At 44.1% G+C, this 14195-nt stretch overlaps 1 protein-coding gene across 1 annotated transcript in view; it reads right to left on the reverse strand.

Annotated features, from left to right (window-relative positions):
- Positions 1-40: 40 nt before the first annotated feature.
- LOC129378541 (inactive phospholipase C-like protein 2) overlaps positions 41-14195 on the reverse strand; it is a 36292-nt gene continuing 22137 nt past the window's right edge. Inside the window, exons 6-12 of the mRNA XM_055058853.1 lie at positions 12855-14054; positions 11624-11873; positions 11020-11306; positions 9298-9501; positions 7189-7264; positions 2256-2365; positions 41-2126 (exon numbers count right to left, since the gene is read on the reverse strand). Of these exons, the coding sequence (XP_054914828.1) occupies positions 1965-2126; positions 2256-2365; positions 7189-7264; positions 9298-9501; positions 11020-11306; positions 11624-11873; positions 12855-14054 (2289 nt within the window). The 3' untranslated portion in view covers positions 41-1964. The remainder of the gene's footprint in view (positions 2127-2255; positions 2366-7188; positions 7265-9297; positions 9502-11019; positions 11307-11623; positions 11874-12854; positions 14055-14195) is intronic.

Below are 14195 nucleotides of genomic sequence, written 5' to 3' on the forward strand. Positions count from 1 at the left end.
AAGTTTTTAGCTCTAGTTTTGTATTACGTAGTTCTGAGAAAATTTGATGAACATGTCTTGCCTTGTTTATTGATGGGCAATGAATCCATCGTGCCTGATTTAATCAAATCTGGTACAATTCTCCAAAATAGTTATAAAATGAGGGAAAGAACAGCTCTTCTGAAACCTCTGATAGGTTTTCTTCCAGGATCTAGATCAGGGGTGTCAAACTCCCATCCCCAAGTGTCCTGCAACTTTTAGATGTGCCTCTGCTGCGCCACACCTGACTAGAATAATTAGGTCATCAGCAGGGCTCTGGGGAACTGCTCTACACCAGGAGGAGGTAATTAAGCTGCTTCAATCCAGTGTTTTGTGCCTGTGGCACGTCTAAAAACTGCAGGACAGTGGCCCTGGTGGACTGGAGTTTGACACCTGTGACGTCTGGAGTCGCCGCGTCTCTGCAGGTTCTGCAGAGTTACCACATGGGGTGTTCGAAAACGAAATCTGAACACTAATTACATCAGAAAACCAGGTTTTAGCATATTTTGTCAGGCCTGGAAGGTTTGTGATTGAATCTTAATTTGGTGCAAAACTCCAAAGGACTTGGAAAATGAAGAAACGTTGCGGTGAGACACGCTAAAGCTCCGCCGTTCTGCTCGTTAATGTCGACTCCTTCGTCCCCCCCCAGTGAATTCTTCAAGCTACAAATGAGCTCCGTTATGCTTACTAACAGCACATATGCGGAGGGCCGTATGTCTGCCTCCCGTACCCAGCAGATGAGCGTCCCCAGCTGTCTCCTCAGCCCCACACACAACTTGAGATAAATGAATGAGTATTAGAAAGATCTTGCAGAAAAATAGAGTAAAACACAAACATTAGTCACTTTGAAGAAAAAAAAAACATGTTTATTTCCATCCTGACCATTACCGGTCGAGTTTCATCTACTGCCACAACACCAATACGCATCTGGAATGTTTTGTTTTCTTTCAGCATCAATAACTTATGCAAAATATTCTTTACAGCAAAAAAGGATAGAATCAAATATTAAAATACTGTACAGTGTTTTGCACGCAAAGTAAACGCTTTCGACGGCAATGGCATCGGTTCCCTGGAGGCAGACATCAACGCCTATGGAGTTGATCAGTATGGCAGGTACAGTAAGAAGGGTTTAAGTAGCTCATGGGACCCTGGGGGATTCTGGGAAATACAAAAATATAGGAAATACAAAAATATTACAACAGTTTAATTTAATTCAACTGTTGTCATTTGATTCAACAGTTGAATTAAGTTTTCTGTTGAATTTAATTCAACAGGAAGAATGTTGTCTTAGAAACAGTAAGACAACATAGGGGATGTTGGCAGGTTGGGGGGATGGGAGGGTCGTTAAGGTTCGGTGCAAAAAATCTCATGCCAACTGAGTTTAGAGCAGCAATGCGGGAGCAGAACGGCGCTCGGTTAAAAAAAAAAAAAAAAGAAAGAAAGAAAGCAGCTGAAGACTCACGAGGCTCCACTGGTCCACACAACGATGGCTGAAGACTTCAGATATCTAAAAATTTACATACAGAGTAGGTTTTCTTTAACTTAAAGGGCAAGGCGTCCAGTCAACTGACCTGGTTTGTTTCCTAAACGACAAATTGACAGACCTACCTCACTGTTGGCATGTAAAACCTAGAAAACGTTCACATGAGAGGGAGATCGTTAACATTTGGCAGGTTTACAACAGTACAAAACAGCAGAACCTTGGCTTCAAGTCTAACTACATTCATCTCTCTGCCGCCGCGATTCTAGGATCTCCAGCTGGCAGCACGTCACCGCGATTGTATATTCAAGATTTTTACTTTCATGAACTCTTGTCGGTCTCGGGCCTTAAATGCTGCGACGCTCCCAAGCGGCTTTGGGGAGCTTGAGAACGAACTGGTGGTACGTGAAAAGTTCACCGCAGCAAACATGGCAGCAGTGTGGTCACGTCGCTGAGGCGCGGCGTCTCATGCGCTCGCGTTGTCGTCCGGACCTCGTCCCGTTTGGGAGCGAACGCGTCTCAGTCCTCCCCCCTCCTTGCAGAGGTTTCCGGTCAGAGCGGCGTCGTGCACCTGCTTCATGTTCTCCTCCACTTCGGCCTTGGCGCGTTTGAGCAGGTCGGCCTGGCCCTGAGGCAAAGAGGGATGCGACATTTTGAAGCTGGAGGCAACAAGATGTCGCGGTAAACTTCCTACGCGACACTTCTCTTTTTTCTTTTTCTTTTCGACCCCTTTGACGTGTGGGAAGGAGCGACCTACCTTCAGGATGGTGATGTTCCAGCTGAAGCTCTCCAGCGCTCGACTAACCTTGGAGCCTTTCAGCCCTTCCTTCATCGCCAGGCTTTGCAGCTTTTCATGAAACTCCATCGCTACAGGGGAAAATAAAAACAAAGAAAATAAAAACAAAGACATCATGACTTTTGAAGTGTCAATATGCCAACATGGCTAGTGGGCACAAAACGGTTTGCAAGCTTCCAAACACAATGGGAATTTGTAGATGGTCTTTTAAAGCGCTCCAGTTCTGAATAGAGCGTGTGTTTCGGGATCAAGGGTGTGGAATACACAACGTTCAACAAAGCCAGACTTGGTTTTGATACTTGTACTGCAACAGTGTGGCTTCATTTATTTACTTATTAAATACTAAAAGAACAACTTATCACCTGGACATGAAGGATGCTCTTCCTGGCACACCATTGAAAAGACACTTGGACATGGTTACAAATAGAAGGATCAGTCAGATGGATGTGAATTTCCCTTAAAATCTGAAAAGTGAAATTTAATTTAAAGAACTGATAAAGTCCTGTTGACAGTTTTGGTGCTTTGTTTAGTCCCATTTGCTCCGTTTTCAACAGGCATTTGAGGAAGACGACCTATTCAAGGAAAACTTCAGGAAGATTAATGGTGATGAGATTCTAGTCAGGTCCACGTCGTTCAAAGCAATGACTCAAGTTTTTTTTTTTTCCAACTGAAACCCTTTTGACATTACTACAGCATGTCACTGTGCAGCATCCTAAGACGAGCTTAAACATGAACGGGAGCAGCAAGCTTCCTACTTTGGAGCTAAACGCAAAATAGGAAACAAATTTTAGATATTTCTTGCAGAAAGGAGACACAACCGTTTCCCTAATTTTTGTTGTGCTCAGTGCGTGCGTGCGTGTGTACGTGTGTGTGTGTGTACGGGCGGCCCTTCGGCTTGTTTTAACTTGGCTGCAACGCCTTTGGCTTCGTTTTGTGCGTAGGAATTTAAATTGAAGGATCGTGCTCTAACCATCAACACCAACAGAATAAACTTTTTTTTCCATCCCTATTTTATTACTTGTGTGTTTAAGTGACAGCGAGGATGAGACGAGGAAACTGTCGAGGCACTTTTTCCACTTTACCCTCAAAGCACCTCGGTGCCTATAGCCGAAAAAACCATATGGATGTTTAAACTTGCATGGCAGAAGATTTCTTCAGCTAGAAAAATGATCAAAATGCCAGCTTGTCATTTCGCAGTTCAAAGGACAAGTTAAAAAAAAAAGGGCCACACCTTGTCTGAGCTGATGAATGTGTAATAGACTTAGACTGCAAGTAAAAGCCTCCAGTAATTTTTCTTTCTGCCAGCAAAGCACTAAACATGACCCTGTTGTGTCTGAACTTTTGACTGTGAAGTTTTGTATTGAAATGTAGCAGATTTCAACTGGACGAAATGCAAGTAGTTTAGAAGGGTTAAAATGGCTTAAAGCGTGCAAAACTGTTGTACCAACTTTATCCGATAAATTCTGGACAAACTTAATTATTATTTTTTTAATGCAAGATGGCATCTTGGAATGAATTTGCAAATCACTGTGAACTGGAGGCACTCATGCAAACGCGGAAGCCATACGACTGTGGTGTTGAATTATTTATTTTAAACAGCGAACAAGGATCGGCCTTTGATACAGATATGCGCACACAAGGATCTTTCCAAACCCCTTACCTTTAGGCAAAGGAAAAACAAGTCAAAACCAGGGCGGCGTGAATACTTTGCAGACATCAGAGGCAGAACTATGAAGAGGTTTCACAACACTTAAGCAAAGATGAGCATGGAAATCTGAGCAACGTATGATGAAATCTGCATTACAAAACAAAACAACAAAAAAAAAACCAAACCCAACAAGACAGGATCTCAGAGTCCAGCCTGCAGCTACTCACAGCGTGTGCACCAAGTTGTTTCCTTGTGTCTGGCTTCCTCTGGCCGCCCCGGGCCACTGTCCCGCTGTTGCCATGGAAACCCAAAAGTGGGTTAACATGGGGCAAAGCATCACAGTGAGCCATCAGCAGAACCCGGACGTTTGGCATGCTAAGTTGCGGGGCCTCTTTCTCTCACACATGCAGAGAGAGGAGGGCAAGCAGACCGAGGGCGAGTTCGATTCCTCACACGGTTCCTTCTCTGCACCTTAAACGTCTGCAAGCATGACCACACACACACACACACACACACACACACACACACACACACACACACACGCACACACACACACACACACACCTGCGCGCACACACACACACACACCTGCGCGCACACACACACACACACCTGCGCACACACACACACACACACACACCCACACCCCACACCCACACGCACACACACCACCTGCACACACACACACACCTGCACACACACACACACCTGCACACACACACACACACACACCACCCACACCCACACCCACACACACACACACACCCACACCCACACCCACACACACACTGCACACACACACACACCTGCACATACACACACACCTGCACACACACACACACACACACACACACACACACACACACACCACACCCACACCTGCGCGCACACACAACACACACCACACACACACACACACACACACACACACACACACACACACACACACACACACACACACACACACACACACACACACCTGCACACACACACACACACACACACACACACACACACACACACCTGCACACACACCCCCACACACACACACCAGCCCCTTCTCCACATTTTCACACCTACATAAGTTGCCTTAATAATAACCTTTACCACACAGTTGCTAGGTAACCCAAAGCAGTGTTGTTACCTCTGCTTTCTTTCCAAGGGAGAAAAAAAAAAAAAAAAAGCTTCATGCAATATCTCCAAGCCAACACACAATGTTTGTTTTGTTTTTTTGTTTTTTTTGTTGCATATGCAAACAAAAAAGAAGTCCCGTCTGACCCGAAGGCCACAGTAAGCTTCGGGGCCTTCGCCTCAGGATGCAACACACATTTCATCACTTCCACTTCCTGAACATCTGAAGTGGAGAAGGAAAAAAACAAAGCAAAGCAAAAACAAATCTCAAATCCTGGTGTTTGTTTTATTGTTCGTTACACTTCCTGGTGTGGCTCAAAGGACTATGCTGTACATCGCTCAGCCAGACTGGGAAAGCAGCTGATCGCCTGAGGTTGACAAAAGGTCGATGACAAATGCTGCGTGGTGTGAAAACCGTTAACAGTTGAGGACGCCGCTTCTTGAAAACACAGAGTCTAAAAACAGACTTTCCAGCCAATTAAGATCTGCTTTTTATTTTTGCCCGCAGCAGTTTAATTTCTCACTTTGCTGCTCAGGAAACGCACAACGCACGCTCAGCCCGCACCTTCGCGCTGTCGTTTCTTACCGTTTGTTGTATTAGGATATGAATGGAGAAGAGTGTACAATACTGAGTATGAGCTCAGTATGTCGAAAACGACACAAGATCCCCGTCTCATAGTTCACTCCCCAGTGCTCTGATTGTCCGCAACGAACATGTATGGGTTTCACAAACTTCTCAAACACACCGGCACGTCCCGATGAGCTCCAATCTAATCTTTTGCGATTCAACCTCCCCAGAAGCTGCTGCACATCTTTCCTCTCCTCCTCCCTCCCTCCGTTTCCTCTCTCTGCCTTGATGTGACTTCCAGACATCCATCTCTGCCACCAACCATCCCATGCTTCCCTTCAAGTGACCCATATAGGCCTTCTTCCGGTTTGCGCCCTCCTTTCAGACCACAAAGTGGACCTCCGCCTTGGGGATCACCTGATCACCATCTTTGCCCTTAACACACAGGAAGAGCTTTGTTCAGAAGATCAGGCTCCATAATCAGATGAACATGCAAACAGTGGGCCGACCGCTCGCGGGTGGAAGGGCTGAGCAATCGCAAACTTATAAATCTGTTTACATGTGACCGCCGATGAAGTAAAGGATTCATGCAGAGTTCAGGGTGGTAAAATGGGATCATGTTGCAAAACAGGTGAAAGTGTTGAATGAGAGAAGACAAAACCCACGAGGAGAAATCTGATTAATTTAACATTAATCAGATCGCCGTTAGCTTTACGCAATGACCCAAGATGAACCCCAACTTGAAGCGAGATGTCTCGCTTCGAGTTCATCTGGAGCTCTTTTTTTTTTTTTCCCTCCCCCCAAAACAAGCAACCGATTCACATTTCTGAGCATCAAATACACAAAATGTACGATATATCCACAGACGAAGGATCCAGGTCTAGAGTGAGATACAGCGAAAGTCTGGCTGTTACGGGTCAGACAAGCCAAACTGTCCTTTGTTGAAGTGAACAAGAAGCTCATGCCAGGAACCACAGATGGGCCGGATTTCAGTGACGGAGAAGCAACGATGATGCTAGTTTAAACCTGCTGCTTTCAAAACCGTACATATAAACCTCGTTACTACTAGGTTGCAAAAGTTGTAACCTGGAGGAACCCAAACTCTCCTTCTAATTTGGTAAATGTAACATTAACCAAAATGTTACATTTGGACCCAAGCCTGAATCATCTGAGGTTAAATTACAAACAGGTGAACTCAATTCACCAATCAGGTGATCGATAAGGGTAGATGGCTGCCTGGGTTTTTATTTAGGCATGCAAGAGTCTAGGAAGATCCATAAAAACACATCCCAAACTCTTATCTTGCAAAATAAAATTGTTTGTCTCCGTTTTAGAATATTTGCTGAATGTCGTTCTCATCTCTCTCCCTCCGATGCCCGATTTCTGTTAAAAACAGGTCACCAATGCCTACAAATATCTTTAAAAATGAAAGGAAACCAGATGAAGTACAAAGCGTCACAGAGAAGCCTGCGTGGGAGCTCTCATGAGCACGAGCTGCTTATATGAGTTTCCCCTGGAGTTATGTCCATCATAAAACACCTACTCACCCATTGTCTGTATATGCAGGATTTTTTCGTAGATTGCATCTGCAGACTCCATCACAGCTTTGCTTGCGTTGACCATCTGGGGGTTGGAAAACAGGAAACGGACACTTTGTTAGCAACAGGGGCCCATAAATTGCGTCGGTATTCAACTAATAAATCCTACTGTCAGGTGGATTTGCAAAACTTTTACTGGCTATGACACAACAGAGCAAGCTGGTGGGCATAACGGTGCAAATGAAAAAGCAAGAATCATTTAAATGGAAGACATGCCAATATGTTACAATGAGTATAAAAAAAAAGAAAAGAAAAAAAAGTTCGGACTCAAAGTACGACTACATGAACAGCAGCATACAAAGCTACATATGGATGACATGCAGAGACTGTTTGAATAATGAGACACTTCCTCTCAGAAAGCCTTCTGGGACTCCACCCCGCTGAGGGGGGTGGAGGGGTGGGGGAATGGGGAGTGGAAACAACAAAAACAAAAAAACAAAAATGCTCTTTTTAAGAAAATAAGGGATTCACTGCTGCATGTCGCTGAAAACCAAATCAAATTCCACGAGACGTCCACAATCGGATTCTCATTTCCTGACTCTTCCTCTCTGTGTGTCAGGGACTCGGGCGAGGAATCCATTTAGCCAAGTCGCATTCAAATCTATGCTGATGGTGTTCAGCGGCGGGGCGAGCTTGTGCAGCTCCGCTCCGTTCGGCTGGAGCGGAAGCGGCTGGAGACACGGACTAACCCGCTTGTATGTTCTAGCTGCGGCCCCACAGGCGAGATGCACAGCGGTGATAAACAGCTGTGGGCGATTTAAAGTGGCCCAGTTTATGCACCGAAACCATAATCAAGAGCATTTCAACTGTGCAACTTGTTCTCGTCTGAGAACCAGCAACCCATCAGCTGTGCAACTCCATACCAAAGCTCAAAAATACTTAAAGTAAAATAAACATAAAAACAAAAACAAAATACATTTACAGACAGTCTTGGCAATAAGTGGCCTCTTGGGGCCACTCAACTTCCATAAGAACCCTTAGATCCCTTTTGTGTACTATTAGTTGTTTGGAAAGCATGCCAGGAAAAAAGCCGTTGCAAAAGTAAATATCGACTGCTTGCCAAAAGCTACAGGTAGGCCTGTCATGGTTCATCACGCTGGAAGATAAATTGTCTCAGAATGCTATAAATGAAATGTATTGATAACAGCATAATAATGCAACTTTGTCCCATCAAAGAGCAAAAAACTAATTAAAGAATACTTGCACTGGAACTGGAAGACATTTTAAACATCCAAAACAAACAACCAAAAGCAATAAATTAAATTTGTACAAAAACCACACACAACCAAAACCATGAAGAAAATGCATTATGAAGTCTGGAAGCAAAATTTTCTGTCAAAACTTGAAGGGCAGTTCTGATAATCAAGGTGATCAAGTTCATTTTTAATTCAAATGACTAATTTATTGCTTTCTGTGCCATGTTGAGCTACAGGGATTTTAGGAGAATCTTGCACTATCAGTGGTGCAAGTTCAGCCCATAGAAACTAGGGAGGAAGAATATAGAATATATTCAGTATATTCTACCCTTAAGCAAGGGTAAATGAAAGGAGCTTCAAACCTTTTTTGAATACAAAGATTTGTGCCTCCGCCACTGCCGGTCTGTGAGACGGTAACTAACAGATACGCCTTTGTTTTCTTTGTTTCTTTCAGCCTTTGTCTTTCCATCTGGAAAACTAACTCCTCATCTTCTGACGCCCGGCGTGTATATTTAGAAACTATTCCACAAATCAAATCTGGTGAACGACCCCCCCGCACCCCCCATCACCCCACCCGGTCGGTGGAAGTCTGTGGTTTATTTGGGTGGAAACACACGGAGGCTTCGGTCCAACATGAGGATGTTGCCGGCAAGCTGAAGACAAACGGGGGGTGTTGTCTGCGACACGACAATGAAAGCTCACTTTGTACTTCGAAGCTAGCTGCCTCAAAAAGGAAGCGTTTGATTGTCGGGTCAAGGAGTCAGAGGGAGGGATGTGACTCGCATGCCATTTCTCATCCTTTGTTTTTCTCTTTCGTTTCTGAAGAACCTTGCGTGTTTTCCACGGTTAATCCCTTCCTCACCGTATCGTACGTAGAGACGACTCGGCGCAGGACATCCGGCAGGGGTCCCTGGGCCTCCAGTGTGGGGTAGCCGTCTCTCAGGTCGAACAGCAGTAACGGGGTCCCCTCTGGGCCCGACGCTCTGGAGCCCAGGGCCAGCACACACTGCATGAGGTTGGCCACAGCCGACACGCCACACAGCTCCCTGAATACTGCAACGGAGTTCTGAGAAGAAAAAAAAATAAATATATATATATATCTATATATAAATATATATATATAATTTAAGTATTTAGCAAATATCACAAGTATGTATCATGTTTTACACATTACATGTAAACATCTGGTTTCAGTTGTATTTTTGTGGGGACGGAGGGGCTGACAGAAACTTGACATAATTTGTAGAAAGTATCAAAACAAATAAACCCAGGATAATTGACTTTTTTTTCTCCTTCTTGTTACTGACCTGATTCATTTTCTCCACAAAGCTCTTTGTCTTTCCTTTCAGAAATAATTTTTTCTCCTGCTGCAGCAAAGAAACTGAACGGTGTGAACGCCTGCAATCTCGCATTAGTGACAGTTTAATTGGCCTAATTAATAAAAGCACTAACAGACCAAACGGACTGACTGGATCATGAAATACATTTTGAAAAGGAATATTGACTAATATTTCACACTGGAGTGAATATCGATTCTGCTGAATAATTACCAAACTGAATTGTATGTGTTTATGAATGCATTAAAGTAATTAACGGTGGAGTAAAGATGAAGCTACAGGCAAGATTGAAGAAACCGACTGGTTCACAGTGAAAAACGGTGGCTCCACTTTAAATAATGAACTACTGGCCACTTTGACCTTCGTCGGCTCTGACTGACGAAGGTCTGCAACGCATCGGTTGATGCTTGCCACATTTCATGGCTGATTTAAGACAACGCTTATTCCAATTAGTTTGTAAGTTTTACAATCTTCAGAAAGAACATCTGAAACACCTCAAGATTTGAAATCTGAGGCGGCCGTTAAAAGACTGGTGTGAATCTTCTACAGGGACACAAGAGGCTCCACAAAATTGGGTTTTGGATTTCATTGATGGCAGTGCTGATGTTGCACAGTGTTTGATTTGGCAGAAAAAACAAAACGTAATTTAATTTTACTGAGAAGCTATGCCGTTGTCAGATTCTGCTCAAATGCAAGTGGTTAAACTTTGAATTTGAAAAGGTGAGCAGAGGTTATGGGATTAGCTGAGTCACATGGACAGGATAGCAACATGTTGGCATCTTTCAAGTGAGGCAATTCCAGTTTTAAAGCCTCTTTGTGTAGTTTGTTCCATTTTCTTATGACTTTTTTTAAATCCATTTATGACCAAGTCTTAAAATGATATTAAGTTGCTTCGTTGGGTAGAAGTGAAGGCCAGAGGAGAAAGGGACAGATGGTTCACATCATCTACACGGCTTTCTGCATAGATTTTGCTGAAAAGCTTCGACTTCTTGTTGCGTTCAACAGAACTGAAAGATGTGGGATGAAGATTGATTTTCCAAAACAGAACTCTTTTGGAATCCAGTCACACCAGTCTTTATTACTCCTCTGCTATCAGATGACCTTTGTCCTCCATTTTTTTTACTTTTTATTTGAAACATATCTTCAGCACCATTGTGTCAGAAATACCGCCCTACAGATTACAAGCAGTTTGTGCATTTGTCAAGGTGTTTAAACTGAGGCACATATTCCATGAAACGTTTCCTCACCTGCATGTTACCCCTCAAGTCTGCCGCTTCTCTCAGAAGAGGAGCGGCCATCTTGAAAACCTCGTCGACGGTCCGAACTCCTAAGTCCCTCAGAGCTGTGTACTCCCTCCCTTTTCGAGTCTTTCGTACCGAGAGGCCTCTTTTGTAAGGTTTTCCACCTCCTCTCCGGTTTGTGAGGGCCACATGTACAAACAGCTTGGCGTGTGGAAGGTCCTCCCCAGTGAGGGACTGGAGGGGCACGTGTCGGTAGCCAGGTTGGAGGCACTCCAGTGGTATAGTATACTGGCCTGCGGTGGTTGAGAACTACTTTAATTGCAGCGCAACAAAGCAAAAGCTGATCATTGTGAACCTGAATGTTTCTTTCTATTCACTTAACATCTTGGACATATTGTGACAGTGACATCTACACAACAACAACATTTCCCACTGTAGTGCACAGGAAACAGGTATTTCCACATCTGGTTGCGTCATATTCTGTCTTATGTGATTTCTAAAACCTTTTTGCACTTTAAGTTAAGAGATCAAGTCTCTCCCTCTTTGTATGTCGCACGGGTGTGAACAATTACGAGATTTCTTTTTCCAATAATAGACCCAACACACTGACCTATGAACTCATCCCCAATGAAGTCATCGTCCAACACCACAAAACGAACCATGGCAAGCTCTGGCAAGTTGATCTGGAACTCGAAGCTCTCATCAAAGATGGGGTTGTCCCCGTTCTGTCTCACTGTCCTGGTGCGGCGCTCGCTGCAGTCAGCTGGGATGCCATGGATCTCCACATACACATATGGGTCTACAACGTCCCCTTTGGCCCCAGAACCTTTTGGTTTGGGCAGATTCTGGCCACTGATCACCTTTAAGAAAAAAAAAAACACCTGTTACTTAAAGAGCATTTGTTTTTAGTGCCCACATGCTAGCAACACATACACAGCCCATTCGTTGCCTACAAGTTATCTTTTGGGACCAGGTGATTTATAACATGGGACTTCCTAGAACTTGAAGATTACAATCCTGGAACTGACTTAACTTTTCACAAGGTCTCCTTAAATTCTTACCATCTGAAATTTTAGGCTTACTTGTAATTCTATAAGTGTTTTGGAAATTACAGGTCATTTCTAGACACAATCTGTAATATGAGGTCACTTACAAAGTGACCTTTTTCTGAACTCCTGGGAGTCTTTCCAGAGCTCAGAGGTAACGCTCCTTAAACTTGAAAGGATATTTTTGGAAATTAAGTTGTATCATCTTGTAACTCAAATTCTCTGTGGTACTTTCCAGAATTTTGGGACAAGTTTCCATAACTTACCGTTCACTTTCGTTCAGTTTTTGTTGTAACTCGTAACATCGGGAAGTACTCCATACTTTCCTGTAACCTATCAGTTTAGAGGAGAAAGGCCCTTGTGTTTCCGCACACACCTGAACTCTGAGGTTACTTTAAAAAGACAGGTGTCCAAGCTTATATAACTTATGAAAAACTACCTCTTAAATTACAGAAAGGTACCCTGAAGGTTCCATTAACATCTCTGAGAAGTAATTTGTAAGTTTCAGAAAATTCCCCTGTAATTTCCAGAAAGTTAGTAGTACTCTATTAACCATATAATTCATATAACCACATAACCATATAATCTTATAATAATGCAACTGAAACTATTACAGTCTGTAAAGTTCATAATTTCACAATCAAGCACACTCTACCCCTTATTCTAGTTCCCTAATATTTGTTACTTTTCATATATTCTGATCAACAAATTTGCCAACATTTTTGAAACTGGACGACAGCATCTCAATCACTTCTCGCACATAATAAATTGAGCATTTAATGATTTATGCTCTACCTTTACATGCAGCAGCTGTGGCGACACGCCTGGTACAGTGTCTTTGGTGTCAGCACTGAAATAAGACACTTCCTGCCGCATGATGGCCGGACGGAGCACGTAACCGCAGCTCCCGTTCTGCCGGAACCAGGCCGTGTTTAGGTCCATCATCAGTCCCGCTGTCTGAAAATTCATTGACACGATCTGACAGCCGCACTTCCACAGGTCCTGGGGATTCATATTGCTCGAGTCAATGCGCATGGGGTTGGGGTACACTCGAGACAAGAAATGCTTGTTGTGGTTGACGAAGTCTCCGGGGCTGTCGCCAGCGAGACACAAAGCCAGGGACTCATGGAAAGAGCACAGTTCCCAAGGTTTTTGAGCTTTAGAGGAAGTTTTAAAGTCTTTAAAGCCAACTGAATGACATAGAGTTACCAAGTCTGACAGTTCCCTCAACAGCTGGAAACGTTTGGGTGAAGAATGAGGCATGTTAGACTGAGGGACAGATGTGAGAGAGACACTTTTCTGCACGACGTCCTTCTCTGCTCCACCAATATTTACCGCTTTTATCCTTTGACTCATTTCTGCTCCTTCGTCTTCCTCGCTCACCTCCCCATCTGAATCTGGCCCAAGCTTTTTACCCTTCAGTAGGATTCGATGTCTTAGTTCATGAGGCGACGGTAGGTACAAAGCCCCTTCAGCTGGTAGATCTCTATGCAGTTTATCCCCCAATATCCTTATGAGATGCTGCAGCAAAACCTTCTGCTGTTGCAGCGAACAGTGATTTTCGATACAGAGAATTAACGGGTACTCCGACGCCACAAACGCAAACTTTGCAATTGCTTCCAATACAGAATGCAGAGCCAGTGGACGGGAAAGGCTGTGACCCGTGCACACCACCGGCTCCCCGTCGGGGCCGTCCCAAACGTCCACCTCCACGCAGCGGCAGCCCATCTTCAGGGCTCGGATGTAACCGGATTTATCGGCGGGACCTCGAAACTGGTCCTCAATGAGGTAGGTGTTGTGGGAGGAGTTGATGTAGTAATGAGACAAAGGTTGGGACATGTCTTGGCAAATGGTGTCATGCTCCCGATCGAACAGGTGGCACTCTGACGAAGTGAGGTAGCTGGTGAAGCCGTCCAATGACAGGTGTCCCTGCTGCCGACCCTCTTCTGATGGCTCGTGGGCCTGGATGAGTTGCAGACTCATTTCCTCACTCACCTAGAGGGAGATAAAATTAAGAGAAGACCAAAAAATAGACAGAGAAATTACAGACTACAAGGAGGAATAAAAGTCTTAGACCAAGAGTTAATTGTCCAAGTAAAAGAAACATTTTTACATTTGACTTGTTTTCTGAATTCA

This window comes from Poeciliopsis prolifica, unplaced genomic scaffold (assembly GCF_027474105.1).
Source record: "Poeciliopsis prolifica strain line A6 unplaced genomic scaffold, Auburn_PproV2 SCAFFOLD052, whole genome shotgun sequence".
NCBI classification, from domain to species: domain Eukaryota; kingdom Metazoa; phylum Chordata; class Actinopteri; order Cyprinodontiformes; family Poeciliidae; genus Poeciliopsis; species Poeciliopsis prolifica.